The 19,762-nt window shown below is 44.0% G+C and overlaps 1 protein-coding gene across 5 annotated transcripts in view; it reads right to left on the bottom strand.

The window, feature by feature from the left end:
- The window catches only part of LOC120979628 (E-selectin-like), a 1,421,133-nt gene that overhangs the window by 11,830 nt on the left and 1,389,541 nt on the right, over positions 1–19,762 (bottom strand). For 3 of the 5 annotated variants that reach the window (XM_040408494.1, XM_040408497.1, XR_005774339.1), the window contains one exon: positions 7,235–7,272. In XM_040408494.1, the coding sequence (XP_040264428.1) occupies positions 7,235–7,272 (38 nt within the window). Of the gene's footprint in view, positions 1–6,327; positions 6,569–7,233; positions 7,273–19,762 lie in introns of those variants that run through there. The other 2 variants (XM_040408496.1, XM_040408495.1) reach the window with 1 other exon arrangement.

Raw genomic sequence — 19,762 nt, 5'->3', positions numbered from 1 at the left:
AATAAATTCGAAATTCTGTCTTTTTTTTTTACGGCGTTCACCATAGGGGATAATTTATGTAATATTTATGTAGTCCCGGTCGGTACGGACGCGGCAATACCCAACATATGGGGGATATTTTCTTTTTACAATTTTTTTAATTGAAAAGCGTATTTTCAATGGAAAAAAAAGCATATTTTTTTATTTTATGGAATTTTTTTTATTTAATAAATGTGTATTTTTTTTCTATTTTTTTTACTACTTAATAGTCCCACAAGGGGACTATAATATACAGTATTTTGATTGCTTTTTAAATGTAATGCATTATCTCTATAATGCATTGCATTTCAATAGCAATGCTATTCAAACATTGACCAGCAGGCTGCGCCAGAGAGTCACAGCCTGCTGGAGGTAAAGGAAGACAGGCTCGGGGCCCTGATCGGAAGCAAGGTAAGCTTCCCAACACATCAGCACCCCGCGATCGCATTTTTGGGGTGCTGATGGGAGACAGAGGGAGACCGCTCCCTCTGTCACCACTTTACATGCAGCGGGCGCCATTGCGCCCGGCATGTAAAGGGTTAAACAGCCCGGATCGGCACTCCTGCGGGCCGGGCTGTTAGAGCAGGGACCCTGCAGGTCCGCGCTCCCCACTGCACGGGGGAGCCGTGCAGCGCTTAGACTGGGCCGCCGTAAAAACGCGGCGGCCCAGCCTAAGGCCCCTTAGTGACCGCCGTAAAAACACGTATGGGTGGTCACTAAGGGGTTAATGCTTATGAAAACGTGTAGAAATCTGAGTCTCACTTCCTTCTGGGATTCGCGTCCCCACCTATCCCTTGGTTGAACTTGATGAACTTATGTCTTTTTTCAACCATATTAACTATGTAACTATGTAACTCACTCATTACAACTATGCAAAGCCTGCCAAATGGATGTAATATTTAACATTTTCTGAGAATTGATTGTCTTGATTCTAAAGGTAACTGCACACGGTGGAGACAATTAGTGTTTTTTCCAGGTGGATTTTGTGTGGAAAAGCCTCAGCATAAGGTCTCATTCACAGGGCTGAATGGCTGTGGTGCCCGTATTGCGGACCGTAAACAGCGGGTCCACAATATACAGGCACCGGCTGTGTGCTCTCCGTTTCACGGATGCGGACCCATTGACGGAGTGGTGTGGAGCAGAGGCACAGATTGGAGGCCTACGGAAGCACTAACAAGCTCTTTCATGAGATTTCGGTCTGCGTCTCTGCACCGCAAAAAATAGAATACTTTTTTTTTTGTGATATGGAAATTGCAGATTGCAGAATGGGTCCACATCAAAAACAGCATGTGCTCAGCCAGTACCTGTGCATTTCGGACTGCTCTTTGTGGTCCGCTGCAGGGGCATGGGGCCCACACGCTAGTACCAGCAGTACCAACAACGTGTATGAGATTAGACAAAGGAACTGTCTTAGATTTCTGTTATAATGTGCCAGTTTCTGGTGCACATTTGGGTAAATCTGTCATGGCTCACCTTCTCCTACCCAAAAGTGATAAGGGTGATGGAAAAGAGAGAAGTTACAAATCCACTACGGACTAACCCAATTTGTTCATCACAATATCTTTACTGTAGTGAAATTTAGGAGATTGCCATTTTCAGTACACTTCTTGGTATCACATGCCAGCCTTAAAACAGTTGCAGGGGTGCTGTGAGTCAGATCCTCACAGATCAGATACTAATGACCTATCCTGATAGGTCATTGATATTGAACACTTGGAAAAACCTTTAAGGGATTTTGGGGCACATTTATTAAGACAGGCGTCTAAAATGAATAAACACCTGAAGAGGAGCTGGCCTCTGTATAACTTCGGCGGATCCTCCACCAGTTCTAAATGTAAGGCAGCTTCCAAGCTGTCTTACATTTAGACTTTTTTTTCCGCCAGAAACATGTAGAAAAAGGTAAATGAGACGGGCCTCCTGGCCCATCCCCTTCCCAGCCCACTTTTTTAGACCTGGCATAAGCAGGGAGAAGTCGCAGTATTATAGGCATATATAGGCTTATTTCAACTTAAAGGGTTTCTGTCACCAAAATTAACCCTCTTACATTGTCTGACATTAGTGATGTGCTAATGTCAGCAGAATCCAACTCTGCTATTTTTATGTTTATTGATGCCCCCCTCAAGGCACAATTCTTACTTTTGTAATATTCAAATTAGCCTCTAGGAGCAAGGGAGCGTTGCTCCTGTTCCTAGAGGCTCTGTTCTCCCACCTCATTCCACGCCCTGCCGCCCTTGATTGACAGGCCAGCGTTCGTCCTCTCCTGCCGGCCCTGTGTGCTGGGTAAGTCTTGCGCCTGCGCAGTGCTGTTTAACCAGCACACAGGGCCGCAGAGTTGGATTCTGCTGACATTAGCACATCGATAAGAGGGTTAATTCTGGTGACATAAACCCTTTAATAAATTACCCCATTTGTGTGTAAAACCCTGGATTCCCCGTTTTTCTTTTTTCTCTTCTTCCCCTTTCTCTCCAGCACAGGCCGGACTTAAGGCTGCAAGACTGGGGGTAGGCCTGGCAGACAGGCGTTTGGAGGGAGTGAGTTGGGAGGCTCGGGGTTAAGGGGTATTGCAAGTATGGTGGGGTGGGGGGACGTTAGGGGAGGAGTGTAAGGTTTAAAAAGGGCAGAGAGAGGCGGGATCAGGGTCATCTCGTGTGGGACAGCAGTCTTGCAGCATCCCCCTCCCACCCACCCGTTGGCTGCTGGTTGGGGAAGGGAAGCTAACGGCGGTCAAGGTTGATGTGGTTTCTGGGTGGATTTTGGTCCAGCAGGGACGGCATTGTCATAGCGGCCATGGCGGGGGTGGGTCCTTGGAGTTGGTGGTTATGGTGGCTCTGGCGTGGTGGGGAGGGAGCCAAAGGGGCTCTCGACTCCCCAGGTATTGGATGTTGGGGTGTGATATGGCGGGTATCTGCCCCACGGTTGTTGCCCATGTTTACCGGTTCTGCCTCCGAGCTGGCATTTATCGGCTGGAGGTAATTTAATTGAGGGCACGGGCTGTTACCCATCAGGTTTTACGGGGCTCCAAGGACCCTCTCCGTGCTGGGCATGTTTCTCTGTGGTCTGGAAGTTTTTCTTGGGCGGGGGGCCTTCAGGTGGGAAGGCCTTGGATTGGTTATGTTATATGTTATTTATGCTTAACTTATTATTATTAATAAATAAATGGCTGCTGTGGCCAATAAAATCCACTGGAGGAGTTGTGTCTTTATTGGAGGGGAGGGGAGAGTGTGAGGTAAAATGACTCGACAATACGCTGGTCATGTTCACTGTACCTACTTTTTAAGAATTTGTCAGTGTATTCTGTAGTAAGAATTACATTTTCCTTTCTTCAAAAGGTGTCTGCCCAGCTACCTAAACCTTAATATACCAAGTTTATGATTGCATTATGTAATCCCTTTCTTCTCTGATGGTTAGCTCTCCTGCCCACATCTTAGGAACTGAAGCGAGATAGAAAAGTTCACGTTGGTAGTATGTTCTCTGTATGTGTTACCTTGATTTAATAAAATGCCTTGTAAGAATTACATTTGGGAAATTTACATTTTAACATAACTTAGTTTTTTTCCAGCGATGTTTAGTGTTAACTTTATTCCACTAGGTGTCACTGTGTCATAACATGGTCATATTTCATTGAACTAGCACTTTGTATTCAATAGGTCTCTGTGTATATATTGTTTAGCATCTGTTCCTAGTGACTTGTAGGATTAATTTAGGTAACTTTACTGAGCTAAATGTAAAGTTTGTGTATTCAGTTAAAACTGTTCAAGAGTTGACTTGTCATGGATTTGTTTAAAGGATAACTGTCACATTTAGACCCTAATTTCAATTTTCATATATGTAGTTACTAATAACATGATATTCCAGAATCAGTTACTATTACACTGACTTACCCCATATTTAATAAGATTCAGCCCTTAGCAACCATCTGCATAAAACTGCAATTTCACAATTCAGTTAAGATGGCCGCCGCCTCACTAGCCAGTAACAATAGCCCCCCAAAAGTGTCAGTAACCAGAGCCCTCCCCCTAAAGGGTTAATCTCCTGCAGCACAAACGGGTCCTCTCACCACATGTTTCTTTCATTTATACACTGAGCAGATGGCAGATCTCCCTTGTGCGCTGATTCAACTCTGCATTCTCCAGCTCTGCTGAGTGAGCATCTGCCAAGCGCAGGGACAGGGAGAAGTGCACACAGCCCAGGCACTGTTATCAGCTGCTGGGGAGGACCTGGCTTTAATCATTTACTTACAGTCCCTGGCTGTCAGTAATGTGGCCTTGCACGCAGCCTGCTTCTGCGTCCTCCGTCCTTCAACAGATAGACGGACCATGCCTAGCAACCCTATTTTAAGCACAGGTAAAAGTAGGCAGTACAGGGAACAAAAATGTGGATTAAGGGGTAATTGAATACACAGTGAAAAGTTGAAATAGGGCCACCAAGGAGATATTAATCACCACAATCCAAAGAAAATATACGACAGTTATCCTTTAAGGGAATACTATTTTACAGTGATTACCTATTTTTTATACAAAAGACTGGGCAACTCCTTTAAAGTGAACCTGCCACCACAAAATGCAGTCAAATCCACAGGCAGCATGATATAGAGCAAGAGGAGGTAAGCAGATTGATATATATTTTTGTGGGGAAAAATTTCAGGATAACTAATTTATACACTTAAAGGGATTATCCAGGAGAGAATAAAAATACTGAAAAACATGTTATTATAAAATCTTTACTTTATTGACTCTTTATGTATATATATATATATATATATATATATATATACAGTCCTGATCCAAAGTTTAAGACCACTTGAAAAATGGCAAAAAATCATATTTTACATTGTTGGATCTTAACAAGGTTCCAAGTATAGCTTCAACATACAACAAGAAGAAATGAAAGTGAGACAAAACATTTTTTGAGCATTCAATTAATTGAAAATAACGATTAAACTGAAACAGGCGGTTTTTCAGCTGATCCAAATTTTAGGACCACATGCCTTTAAAAGGCCAAACCTGTGCAAAGATGTGAATTCATTGTCATTTTCTGTCCGGTAGTCACACGTTGTGATGGCAAAGGCAAAAAAACTCCCTTTTTTAACGTGGTCGGGTTTTTGAACTGCATAAGCAGGGTCTCTCACAGCGCGCCATAGCTGCTGAGGTGGGACGCAGTAAGACAGTCATTTGGAATTTCTTAAATGATCCTGAGGGTTATGGAACAAAAAAGTCAAGTGGAAGACCCCAAAAAATGTAATCAGCACTGAGCCGGAGGATCCAATTGGCTGTCCGTCAAGACACTTGATGATCCTCGACCCAAATTAAGGCCCTTACTGGTGCAGACTGCAGCCCCATAACTATCAGACGGCATCTGAGACTGAAGGGCTTCAAAAACAAAAAACGTCTTCAAAGACCTCGTCTCCTTGAACGCCACAGAACTGCTCGTTTGGACTTTGCAAGAGAGCACTAAATATGGGACATTCAAAGGTGGAAGAAAGTTTTATTCTCTGATGAGAATTTTTTTTACCTTGATGGTCCTGATGGTTTCCAACGTTACTGGCATGACAAGCAGATCCCACCTGAGATGTTTTCTACGCGCCACAGTGGAGGGGGCGCCATAATGGTCTGGGGTGCTTTTTCCTTCAGTGGAATAATGGAGCTTCAGGAAGTGCAGGTGTGTCAAACGGCCGCTGGCTATGTCCAGATGTTGCAGAGAGCATTCCTTATTACTGAGGGCCCTCGTCTGTGTGGTAACGACTGGGTTTTTCAACAGGACAACGCTACAGTACACAATGCCCGCAGGACAAGGGACTTCTTCCAGGAGAATAACATCACTCTTTTGGCCCATCCAGCGTGTTCCCCTGATCTAAATCCAATTGAGAACCTTTGGGGATGGATGGCAAGGGAGGTTTACAAAAATGGACAACAGTTCCAGACAGTAGATGCGGCCTTTGTGCGGCCGTCTTCACCACTTGGAGAAATGTTCCCACTCACCTCATCGAAACGCTTGCATCAAGCAAGCTGAAATGAATTTTGGAAGTGATAAACAATAATGGTGGAGCTACTCATTACTGAGTTCATGTTTGGAAGTTGGATTTCTGTTTTGGGGGGGGTTTAGTTTTTTTTTTGGAGGTTTGGTCCTAAACTTTGGATCAGCTGAAAAACCGCCTGTTTCAGTTTATTCATTGTTTTCATTAAATTGAATGCTCAAAAAATGTTTTGTCTCACTCCCATTTCTTCTTGTTGCATGTCGAAGCTCTACTTGGAACCTTGTTAAGATCCAGCCATGCTAAATATGATTTTTTGCCATATATATAATATGAGTGAATCAGGTTCATCCTGCTTTGGACGAACCTGATTTGTTCATCTGTATCACTGAATGTAATCAAAATTCCTATCTCTGTACATGCCGTAAAAAGCTCCAATGTGGCTGTATCAAGATGGCCGCCTACATAAGGCTCTGTGCTCTGTATTCTCACACAGGCCATCCTGCAGTGTCATTAGGAGGATGAATTCCATGCTCATAAATATGACAGCAGCCTTTTTAAACCCTTCACTGATTATCCTTTAGAAAAAAAACAAAAAACAATATAAATAAAGGTATTTAAAACTTGTAATTTATACAGTGAAATCTTTGCTGTTTCTGAATTGAAGACCACCCCCATGTACAACTATCAGTGACTAATAATTATCTCTTAGGGCTTATGCACACAAACTTTTTTTTCTGCATCCGATTCACATTTTGTGATGGTCAGATGTGGACCCATTCACTTCAATGTGCTGTCAGCATCCTTATGTCCTATCCGTTGCATCCCCATAAAAAATAGAACATGTCCTATTTTTGTCCGTTAACAAACAAGGATAGGACTGTTCTATTATGGACCACACGTTCTGTTCCACAAAATGTGAGATGCACAAGGCCGTTTTCCGTGTTTTGCGGATCCGTAATTGATGAACTGCAAAAAACGGCCATGTTAATGAGCCCTTACACAGAGAATGCTATCAATTACCGATAAGATAGCAACTGTGTACAACTGAGATAAAAAAACAAAAAACAAAAAAAGATTTAAATGTATACAATTTAAATGTCACGTTTTACTAAATCTCTTCCCACGGAACTATATATCAATCTGCTTAGCTCCGTCTACTTTATAACAAGCTGCTTGTAGATTGCACTGCCTTCCGTGGTGACAGGTTTTCTTAAAATATATATATCATAGCAGAGTACAAACCTTCAAATGCAGGATTTTCAAATGTATTAGTATTGTCTCTGAAAATCAAGAAACACATTATTATTATGTATCTTAGGCCAACAAATTGCATTAATTGCATGAAGGACATCACATTACATAAAAGAACATATTACTTTGGACTTTGCAGGAGGGAATACAGAATCTCATTTGCAGTAGTTTTCCAATCAACAGTTCATACAGTATAGGTAACATTTTTTTCTCTTAAAATACCTAAACTCATCAAGGCAAATCCTCAAAAGGGTTTCCTACAATAGATATATTATTTGTAACCTATTCACAAGATAGGTGATACATTTCTGGGGGCCCATCACTAGGACCCCAACTGATAGCTAAGTTGGTGGTCCTAAATTCCCTACAGTGATTACAATACAGAGGGTAGCGTTTAAATTTTTAAGTGAAAAAATCTGAAATATTAGTCCGAAATCTGTCAGGGCCTCTCCAGACAGTTCAAGTGTTGGTGTAAGGGAAAATAATCTCATAGTAGGTTAACAACTTATGTTTTACACTTGAGAAATCTTTTTTTCTGAATTTACATATTTGAATGCGCAAATGACATTACGCCAAAATTTGTTAGTGGCACTGATACTGCATTTTTTCTAAAGTGAATTGTCAGTGGCAGTGTCTTCAGTGTGTTTGTGGAAAGGGAAAGACATTTCATTGTGCCTCTCTGTATTTAGCTTCCAGAAAACAGACTTGTTCACTGTTCCTGACTTTGTGCGACTGTGTATATTACTTAAACACTATTGCCTACTCGGCTAACTAACCACTCTTGTCCCAGACTAATAAAACATAACTTTTACTTGTTCATGTTAAAAAACAAAATAATATATTGTGAGCTACCTATAGGGTTAAAAGCACTGTACCCCATGAGGCTTACTGTATATAAAGGGTCACTTAGGTGTATGAGTTGGCGGGAGTGCACTAACACCGCTCAGTCATACATCATAATACCAGTTGTATAGACAGATTCAAAAAAGTGCCTGATAACTACTTGGCCCCCATGTCTGGGGAATACACACCAAGGTTAGATAAGCTTAAAGGTACCATATATTGTGGTATTAGGCACACAAATCACTGTAAAGGGCTCAGTAGGGTCAGCAAATTAAAAACCTAAAATCCGCCCCCCAACATGTTTCGCCAGCTATTCTGACTTCATCAGGGGTATCGGGCAGACTTGAGTATCTGACGCTGGTGGAGGAATTTAACCTCTCATCTCTCATTTCCTGTGAGGATAATGTACCAATCCACAACTTGTTTAAATCGAGCTGGTTACTTCTGACCTATCATTTCAAACATTGTTGCAAAGACAGGTTTTGTGGCGTCACTTAAGAGGAGGGTCCAGGATGACCCGATGCGCAGAAAGAACAGCCGCACACACTTACCCTTCCTGCAGGTCCCATGTATCATTGTGCCCATGCGTTGGGACTTAGGCAGAAAACTAAAAAACTCTCTGCGCTGTGCCGATCCCTGCATCAACCTCTCTTCGGTTAGTACTGGTTTCTTGCGCATGCGCCGGAACTTAGGAAGAAGCAAGGTATTCAGTAATTGCCTCTATCCCCATAGCCACGCATGCGCTAAAACATAGAAACCAGAGAGAACAACAAAGATAGCAGGCTCACACTTTGCCTCTGAGTGCCACTGCTGGTTACTACTGCGCATACTACAGAACCTATGATGGAACTGACACCCTCTTCTTCTTTTTTAGCCCAGGGTGTGCTGTTGAGGAACAGGGACAAATGGGCATACAGCCCCAGAACCTAAACAGCACAGAACGTTTTCAGATTGTAAACCTTTTGAATTTCAAATTTGAAGAGAGACATCTTAAATTACTTAGGAAGGGTTTTTCCTTCACTCCGACACCCAACTTTGAATGTTTCAGCTGGGTGAAAGATGTGAATCTGTTTGCCAGGAAACTGGCCTTACATAAGACACATAAACAGCAGGAGAGAGACTGTAGAGTGTTACAAGAAAGGGAAAAGACAGCCATAGAGATTTTGGAATCCCTTGATTGTAACAACCAAACAAATATGGAAAAGATTGACCCCCCTTCTCAACGCTGAAACCACGTTCTAAGTTCACCCCACCTTTTTTTCCCCCAATATCGAAAACTTTTGTTAATTTAGTGACCAATGACCTGAAAGGGATCCAAACCTCATGGTCCCTGGGTAATGACAATCTAGAACCAGAGGAAAAAATAGCCCTGAGAGAACTGATGGGAAATTCAGAGTTAGTACTCAAACCGTCAGATAAGGGTGGAAACATCGTGGCCATGGGAAGGAAAATGTATGAAAGTATGGTGATGGATTTGTTGAAGGACATACAGACATATAAAAAATTAGACTCAAACCCTACGGTACAATATGTAGAGGAACTGAAGGCGATATTAGTGGTGGCGAAAAAATGACAATCTCATTTCTAAGGATGAGTATAAATTTCTTCTAAATTTGCAACCAACTATAGCAACTATATATGCCATTTCCAAGATCCATAAGCAGAGTGTCACGGGGTTCCGAAGGTGCACTCGGTCCCCCATTGCCCGCAGACCTGTTGCTTAGCTTTTGGAATGAGGTTCTGTGTTTGACCTCATTCCCAGGGTGGCTTTACTAGCTGGGTGGCTCCCTGCTCCTAGTCTGCCTTGAGCGCCGAGCTGATCACTCGGTGCTCGACTGGTAGGTCTGTCGGTCATGTGACGCTGGCCACGTCACATGACCCTCACTCCCCACTATAAATACAGGCAGCCTGCTGGCTACAGGTTGCCTGTTAATTTCTAGGTTCCTGGATATTTGTTGGACTGCTGAATACATACCTGATCCTGTTCCCTGACCATCCTTTTGCCTGATCCTCCTGTACTGCGCATCCGTCCTGGTATTGTGACCTCGGCTCCCACCTGACTACTCTCTTAGGACTCCTCTTGTACTTCTCTGCTCTCCTGGTATTTATGACCCCGGCTTCTCCTGACAATTCTCTGCTTGCTCCATTTGTACTTTGCAGCTTTCCTGGTATTGACTCGGTCCGTTCACGTCCTGTTGTTTGTCTGTCTGTCATCCCTGCACTTATTCCAAGTTAGGGATTGCCGTCCAGTTGTCCCCTGTCATTAGGACTCGCGAGGCAAGTAGGCAGGGCCAGGGGTAAGGGTGGAGCGCAGTGGTCACTTCCCTCCCCCCTGTGTGTGTGTGTGTACGCGACCGTTACAGATTAACAGGCCCAATAACCACTGTATTATGTATCCTCTGGTGACCCTGACTGACCATGTCTCTAATCTGACGCAGAGGGTGCAGGAGTTAGGGGAAAAACTCAGTTCTTTTGAGTTAGGGCAAGGTTCTTCCACTCCTCAGGCCTCCAGTCCGCATTTTGAGCCCCAGATTAAGCTCCCAGAACCCTTTTCTGGAGACCGGAGGAAGTTTCTCTCTTTTAAGGAGAGTTGCAAACTTTACTTCCGTTTGCGCCCCGTGTCCTCTGGCCCCGAGAGTCAACGCGTTGGCATTATCATTTCCCGATTACAGGGTGATCCCCAGGACTGGGCGTTCTCTTTACCTGCTGGCACCAGTTGTTTATATTCTGTGGAGGGGTTCTTTCAGGCCTTGGGTACCCTCTAAGATGACCCTTGTTGTCCGACTTGACCGACGGGTTAGAGAGAGACGACAGGAACAACAGTTCTCTTCCCAGATGCTGATCCAGCCTGATCAGGAGAAACCTTTTATTGTGGAGGTGGATGCGTCCGAGGACGGCGTAGGAGCAGTCCTTTCACAAGGTCCTGCTAGCCTCACTAATCTGAGACCATGTGCCTTCTTCTCCAGGAAATTCTCTCCCACGGAGAGAAACTACGACATAGGGAATAGGGAGCTGCTGGCCATTAAATGGGCATTTGAGGAGTGGAGGCATTTCCTGGAGGGGGCAAAACATTGTGTAACTGTTGTCACTGACCATAAAAACCTTATGTTTCTCGAGTCTGCTAAGAGGTTGAATCCCCGTCAAGCCAGATGGGCTCTGTTTTTTACTTGTTTTGATTTTTCCATCACGTTCAGGCCGGGAAGTAAAAATGTGAAGGCGGACGCATTATCTCGGAGCTTCCAGGCTTTTCAACCTACTGAGGTACCACCTGAATCCATCCTACCAGCAAAAATCTTCTTAGCAGCTCTTACCCAGGATATCTCGGCTCGCATTAGGTCTGAACAACATCTGGCACCGGTATCCACCCCAACAGATAAGTTGTTTGTTCCCGTACAATTTCGTCTCCAGCTGTTGGGTGAGTGTCACGATTCTGCCTTTTGTGGACATCCGGGTGTTGAGGGCACTAAGGATCTGGTTTCTAGATCTTATTGGTGGCCCACTCTAACTAGGGATGTCAAGTCCTACGTGTCAGCCTGTGAGGTTTGTGCCAGGTCCAAGACACCTAGGACTCGCCCTGCTGGTAACCTACGACCCCTACCCATTCCCAGTAGACCCTGGTCCCATATCTCGATGGACTTTATAACTGACCTACCGCTGGCGGAGGGTAAGACTGTGGTTTGGGTAGTGGTCGATAGGTTTAGCAAGATGGTTCATTTCATTCCCCTGTCTAAACTCCCGAATGCCAAAACCTTGGCGTCTATTTTTGTGAAAGAAATTGTTCGATTGCATGGTATCCCGGAAAATATTGTTTCTGACAGGGGTGTGCAGTTTGTGTCCAAATTCTGGAGGGCCTTCTGTCAAAAATGTAAAATTTCATTGTCTTTTTCCTCTGCCTACCACCCTGAGAGTAACGGGCAGACTGAACGCCTTAATCAGTCTGTCGAACAATTCTTGAGGTCGTATGTTGCTGATGACCAGCAATTATGGGTGAAATATCTTCCATTGGCTGAATTTGCTTTGAATAACTGTGTCAATTCTTCTGCTGGGGTTTCACCTTTCTTTTGTAACCATGGTTTCCATCCCCGTTTTCATTCTGGGTCGTCCGTCTCCTCCTCTAACCCTGAAGCGGATAAACTCTCCTCCGAACTGTGCACAGTTTGGGCCCGGGTTCAATCGAACCTAGAAAAGGCTCAATGTTCTCAAAAACTCAAGGCCGATAGGAGACGTTCAAGGGGGGTAAACTTTCAGGTTGGGGATAAAGTATGGTTGTCCTCCAAGAATCTATCTCTCAAGGTAACTTCTAAAAAAATTTCTCCTCGTTTTATTGGACCATATAAGATCACGGAAGTGATTAACCCGGTATCTTTTAGGTTGGAGCTGCCTGAGTCATTCCACATTCATAATGTGTTCCATAAATCTCTACTTAAAAAATATTTTGAACCGGTAGTACCATCAAAAGCCTCGCCTCCGCCGGTTCTTGTTAATGATGCTGTCGAGTATGTGGTGTCTAAAATAGTGGATGTCAGGAAGGTGCGTAATTCCATGCAGTACCTGATTCACTGGAAGGGGTATGGACCTGAAGAGAGATCTTGGGTACCTGCCAGGGAGGTTCATGCTCCTAGACTTGTTCGTAAATTTCATTTAGAACACCCTGAAAAGCCATCGCCTGACGTCTTGGGTCCAGTGGCCCCTCGTAAAAGGGGGGGTACTGTCACGGGGTTCCGAAGGTGCACTCGGTCCCCCATTGCCCGCAGACCTGTTGCTTAGCTTTTGGAATGAGGTTCTGTGTTTGACCTCATTCCCAGGGCGGCTTTACTAGCTGGGTGGCTCCCTGCTCCTAGTCTGCCTTGAGCTCCGAGCTGATCACTCGGTGCTCGACTGGTTGGTCTGTCGGTCATGTGACGCTGGCCACGTCACATGACCCTCACTCCCTACTATAAATACAGGCAGCCTGCTGGCTACAGGTTGCCTGTTAATTTCTAGGTTCCTGGATATTTGTTGGACTGCTGAATACATACCTGATCCTGTTCCCTGACCATCCTTTTGCCTGATCCTCCTGTACTGCGCATCCGTCCTGGTATTGTGACCTCGGCTCCCACCTGACTACTCTCTTAGGACTCCTCTTGTACTTCTTTGCTCTCCTGGTATTTATGACCCCGGCTTCTCCTGACAATTCTCTGCTTGCTCCATTTGTACTTTGCAGCTTTCCTGGTATTGACTCGGTCCGTTCACGTCCTGTTGTTTGTCTGTCTGTCATCCCTGCACTTATTCCAAGTTAGGGATTGCCGTCCAGTTGTCCCCTGTCATTAGGACTCGCGAGGCAAGTAGGCAGGGCCAGGGGTAAGGGTGGAGCGCAGTGGTCACTTCCCTCCCCCCTGTGTGTGTGTGTACGCGACCGTTACACAGAGATATCCGATACCAGGGAGACCGATAATTTCAGGTAACAACAGTCTTATGGAAAATATCAGCGAATATGTTGACAAATTCATCTCGCCGTTTGTTCCCTCTTTACCGTCTTATGTTAGAGACACGAAGGATGCGGTCGCCAGATTACAGGAAATTCAGGTCATAGAACATACCCAACTTGCTAGCTTGGACATTAAAGCTTTATACACTAATATCAAACATGATTTGGGAATCAATGCAGTAGCTAGCATCGTTTCTCTCTACTAAAGGTACGCAATTTCACGCGCACAATAAGTTAATACTCATACTCTTACGTTTCCTCCTCACACACAATTATTTTTGGTTTAATGGGCACTTTTATTTGCAGTTAGTTGGGACAGCTATGGGGAGTAAATGCGCACCAAATTTTGCAAACCTATTTTTAGGTTGGTGGGAGGACACTTTAGTTTTCACAGATGAGTCTGCACAGTACACCAAGCACATTATTTTTTGGGGTCTTTATATCGACGATGTTCTGATTTTGTGGGACGGCACAACAGCACTGTTTCACAACTTTGTTGCCAGTCTTAATCAAAATGATGTAGGTATGAAATTTACCTCAGAAATTCATCAGAATACGCTCACTTTTCTTGACCTTAGAATTTCTTTGGAATCTGGCGGCCGCATCAGGACAGAGGTCTACCGAAAACCAACCTCAACTAATACCCTGTAAGGCTACTTTCACACTAGCGTTTGGGTGTCCGCTTGTGAGCTCCGTTTGAAGGGGCTCACAAGCGGCCCCGAACGCATCCGTACTGCCCTAATGCATTCTCAGTGGACGCAGATCCGCTGAGAATGCATCAGTCTGGCAGCGTTCAGCCTCCGCTCCGCTCAGCAAGCGGACACCTGAACGCTGCTTGCAGCGTTCAGGTGTCCGCCTGGCCGTGCGGAGGCAAGCGGATCCGTCCAGACTTACAATGTAAGTCAATGGGGACGGATCCGTTTGAAGATGACACAATATGGCTCAATCTTCAAACGGATCCGTCCCCCATTGACTTTCAATGTAAAGTCTGGACGGATCCGTTCAGGCTACTTTCACACTTAGAATTTTTTTTAAACTATAATGCAGACGGATCCGTTCTGAACGGATCCAAACGTCTGCATTATAGGAGCGGATCCGTCTGAGCAGACATCAGACGGACCCGCTCTGAACGGTAGTGTGAAAGTAGCCTTACATTGGCAGAGCTACCATCACCTGCCTGTAAAAAGAGGAATCCCCACTGGCCAATATTTACTCGCTCGCCGAAATTGTTCTGATGATGTGTGTTTCGCTCGTGAATGCAATACCTTGTTGCACCGTTTTCACCAACGAGGGTACCTGAAAAAGACCCGACACAAAGCGTTTTGTAGGGCTAAGAGTACCAATAGAGTAGATCTCCTAGCAAATAAACAAATGACGTTTGAGACTTCACCAATAAGATGCATTGGTACGTTTGATGTACAACACCGGAAGGTGTTCCAAATTTTAGGAAAACACTGGCATGTGCTAAGTACTGATAATGATTTAAAGGAAGTTGTGTCATCCAAACCTAAGATTACATACCGGAGGGGAAAAAATCTAAAGGACTTTTTAGTGCATAGTTTTCACAGCACGGATCCACCAAAAACCACCTGGTTAAAGTCCAGTACAGTAGGTACCTACCCATGTGGTAGATGTAGCTTCTGCCCATATATACAAAAACTTAAGATGTTCACGAACCCCCTGGATGACAGAAATTACGAGATCAGGGAATTTATTAATTGTCAAACAATGGGCATTATCTACATTGCACAATGTCCGTGTCCCAAATTGTATGTGGGCAAAACGTCTCAAGAATTTTGACGACGGATTTGCCAACACATAAGCAGCATCAATACCAAGTTGGATACAGCAATATCAAGACACGTTAGAACTTTTCACAATGGTGACCCAAAATCCCTAAAGTTTTGGGGTGTCTGTAAAAAAAACTTTGGGGCCAAGGAGAGGGAATTTAGATCAAATCCTGCTAAAGGAAGAAACAAGGTGGATTTACCGCCTGACTAGCCTTAGCCCAAATGGGCTAAACAAAGGCTTTACCTATACATCTTTTTTGTAAGATGAAGACAGAACACAATATATATATATATTTTTAAAATAAATAGATGTTTATGTGAGCAGATACAGACGCTGGTTTATTAAATCTGATAATAACAGTTTCAATTTGGGTATTAAATTCACGTGTAATACACACTTCCTTTCCTGTGGTGAGTGGAAAACAGAACCGGATATAGGTATTCCCAGATGGGGCAATGCCTTCTCACATCAATGTTTTGACAATAGTGATAACATGAGTTATCAGCTATAAAGCTAATAAACTTTATGATATATGGAGGTCACTCTTGAAAGTGATAAGTCGATTGTTAGGATGATAGAAAAACAATGTAACTAAAATTAGCAGTGGAATAACCATCACTACAGGACAAGGATTGTGAGAAGGTGTATGACCCTTAGGGTTTGCTATACTGGTACTGTAAATTAGTACTATTCGCAATATATACATGTGCAATAATATAGATATCTGTGGTAGGGCTCTTCTTTGTCCTTGCCGTTTAAGTGCAAGTATATATGATGTTGTGGCAATATGAATATAGTATATGAGCAGCCGCAGTACCCTATTCAGCCTGAGTCCCCTTTAGGTTCTGTAGTATGCGCAGTAGTAACCAGCAGTGGCACTCAGAGGCAAAGTGTGAGCCTGCTATCTTTGTTGTTCTCTCTGGTTTCTATGTTTTAGCGCATGTGTGGCTATGGGGATAGAGGCAATTACTGAATACCTTGCTTCTTCCTTCCTAAGTTCCGGCGCATGCGCAAGAAACCAGTACGAACCGAAGAGAGGTTGATGCGGTGATCGGCACAGCGCAGAGAGTTTTTTAGTTTTCTGCCTAAGTCCCAACGCATGCGCACAATGATACATGGGACCTGCAGGAAGGGTAAGTGTGTGCGGCTGTTCTTTCTGCGCATCGGGTCATCCTGGACCCTCCTCTTAAGTGACGCCACAAAACCTGTCTTTGCAACAATGTTTGAAATGATAGGTCAGAAGTAACCAGCTCGATTTAAACAAGTTGTGGATTGGTACATTATCCTCACAGGAAATGAGAGATGAGAGGTTAAATTCCTCCACCAGCGTCAGATACTCAAGTCTGCCCGATACCCCTGATGAAGCCAGAATAGCTGGCGAAACATGTTGGGGGGCGGATTTTAGGTTTTTAATTTGCTGACCCTACTGAGCCCTTACAGTGATTTGTGTGCCTGATACCACAATATATGATACCTTTAAGCTTATCTAACCTTGGTGTGTATTCCCCAGACATGGGGGCCAAGTAGTTATCAGGCACTTTTTTGAATCTGTCTATACAACTGGGATTATGATGTATGACTGAGCGGTGTTAGTGCACTCCCGCCAACTCATACACCTAAGTGACCCTTTATATACAGTAAGCCTCATGGGGTACAGTGCTTTTAACACTATAGGTAGCTCACAATATATTATTTTGTTTTTTAACATGAACAAGTAAAAGTTATGTTTAATTAGTCTGGGACAAGAGTGGTTAGTTAGGCTACTTTCACACCTGCGTTAGGTGCGGATCCGTCTGGTATCTGCACAGACGGATCCGCACCCATAATGCAAACGCTTAGATCCGTTCAGAACGGATCCGTTTGCATTACCATGAACAAAAAAAAACAATTTTTTATTTTTTTTTGTTTTATTTGTTCATGATAATGCAAACGGATCAGTTTTGACTTTACATTGAAAGTCAATGGGGGACGGATCCGTTTGAAAATTGAGCCATACTGTGTCAACTTCAAACGGATCCGTCCCCATTGACTTACATTGTAAGTCTGGACGGATCCGTTTGCCTCCGCACGGCCAGGCAGACACCCGAACGCTGCAAGCTGCGTTCAGGTGTCCGCCTGCTGAGCGGAGCGGAGGACAAACGGTGCCAGACTGATGCATTCTGAGCGGATCCGCATCCACTCAGAATGCATTAGGGCTGGACGGATCCGTTCGGGGCCGCTTGTGAGAGCCTTCAAACGGAACTCACAAGCGGAGCCCCGAACGCTAGTGTGAAAGTAGCCTTAGCCGAGTAGGCAATAGTGTTTAAGTAATAAATAAACCCTTCCCAGATAGGGTCCTTTTATAGTAAGTAGTTAACTGTGTATATTAGGCCCAAACATGTCAGGAACACTGAAGATTTCCAAACGAAAAACTCAGGGCCAGGCCTTGTCCTCCCACAGCCAGAATGTGGGTAGTACCAGCACCAGAAGTAGTAGTAGTAGAAGCCACAGTTCTCCCTGACTTTGGAAAGGCACAACATATCATTGAGGAGAAAGAGGATAAGTTTGTGAATTGGATGGCTCTCTCCTTCTCTGAGTCACAGCAGGATGATATGGAAGGGACTTCTGAGTTTAACACCATGCCTCGGAGACAGGTTTCAATGCCTTCCTCTTGCTTCTCCTCCTTGCAGCTCCAGAGAAGTAGACTCTTTTCTGTCTTTACTGCCCCTTCCTAGTGGGACGCCTTACTTTTTCTTAAAAACTGTCAAGAAAACCCCACCACCACGGTAGATAGTAAAGAGAGTCTCCCTGTTGACGACTTCTGTAAGAGCATTCAGCATTTGGACTGCTGAGGAGGTGGTTCAGGAGGAAGCTAGGGACGCATCCATAACTATGTTGGTTGTGATAGTAGTGGCACCCCGAACTATGGGATATTGGGCAGTGACAGCGGCATTTGGGGAAAATTCTGAGCAGGAAGTGGGGGACAAGAAGCCCACCATGATATCTCACAGTCCGTTAAAAGTGGCAGTGAGGGTGAAGACTTTGATGATGACTGTATGTTGAACAGGACCTGGGAGCCGGATCGAGATGCTGAGGAGGAGGAAACATTAGAGGAGGAGAGTTGTGGCAGTGGCAGCTATAAAGAGCAGAGGTGATGTACCTCCCAAAGAACTGCCATGACCATTTGTGCTTTGGGATCTGTAGTGATGAGCGACAGGGGCAATATTCGAATTTGTGATACTTCGCAAATATTTGTCATATATTCACGAATTAGAGAATTTGCGATTATTTTCTTGATTGCGAAAATCGGCAATGTAATATGCACGTATTGCGTGCGCAATACAGGTGTGAGTCACTGTTGCTACATTCTCCAAGCTGCTAGAAGTTTCCTGAGACTGGAGAAAATGGTTGGCATGGCAGAACATTACAATAGCTTTATATGCAGATAGAGTGCTCCAATATATTCGCGATTGCGCAAATTGGCAATTAATGATGCGCATATTTTTGCACAATACATGCAACTCCACATTTTAGCAGGTCTGACTAGATATTACTGATTGGTGCATTAAGTATTGTTGTGAACTTGTGACATCACAGCACTATGTCTGTAGCATGTACAGTACAGACCAAAAGTTTGGACACACCTTCTCATTCTAAGAGTTTTCTTTATTTTCATGACTATGAAAATTGGAGATTCACACTGAAGGCATCAAAACTATGAATTAACACATGTGGAATTATATACATAACAAACAAGTGTGAAACAACTGAAAATATGTCATATTCTAGGTTCTTCAAAGTAGCCACCTTTTGCTTTGATTACTGCTTTGCACACTCTTGGCATTCTCTTGATGAGCTTCAAGAGGTAGTCCCCTGAAATGGTTTTCACTTCACAGGTGTGCCCTGTCAGGTTTAATAAGTGGGATTTCTTGCCTTATAAATGGGGTTGGGACAATCAGTTGCGTTGAGGAGAAGTCAGGTGGATACACAGCTGATAGTCCTACTGAATAGACTGTTAGAATTTGTATTATGGCAAGAAAAAAGCAGCTAAGTAAAGAAAAACGAGTGGCCATCATTATTTTAAGAAATGAATGTCAGTCAGTGAGCCGAAAAATTGGGAAAACTTTGAAAGTAAGGGCTATTTGTCCATGAAGGAGAGTGATGGGGTGCTGCGCCAGATGACCTGGCCTCCACAGTCACCGGACCTGAACCCAATCGAGATGGTTTGGGGTGAGCTGGACCGCAGAGTGAAGGCAAAAGGGCCAACAAGTGCTAAGCATCTCTGGAAACTCCTTCAAGACTGTTGGAAGACCATTTCAGGTGACTACCTCTTGAAGCTCATCAAGAGAATGCCAAGAGTGTGCAAAGCAGTAATCAAAGCAAAAGGTGGCTACTTTGAAGAACCTAGAATATGACATATTTTCAGTTGTTTCACACTT

Source organism: Bufo bufo, chromosome 9, assembly GCF_905171765.1.
Source record: "Bufo bufo chromosome 9, aBufBuf1.1, whole genome shotgun sequence".
NCBI lineage: Eukaryota > Metazoa > Chordata > Amphibia > Anura > Bufonidae > Bufo > Bufo bufo.
Note: the sequence above shows the minus strand (reverse complement) of the source record. Positions and strands in the feature narration are given on the sequence as shown.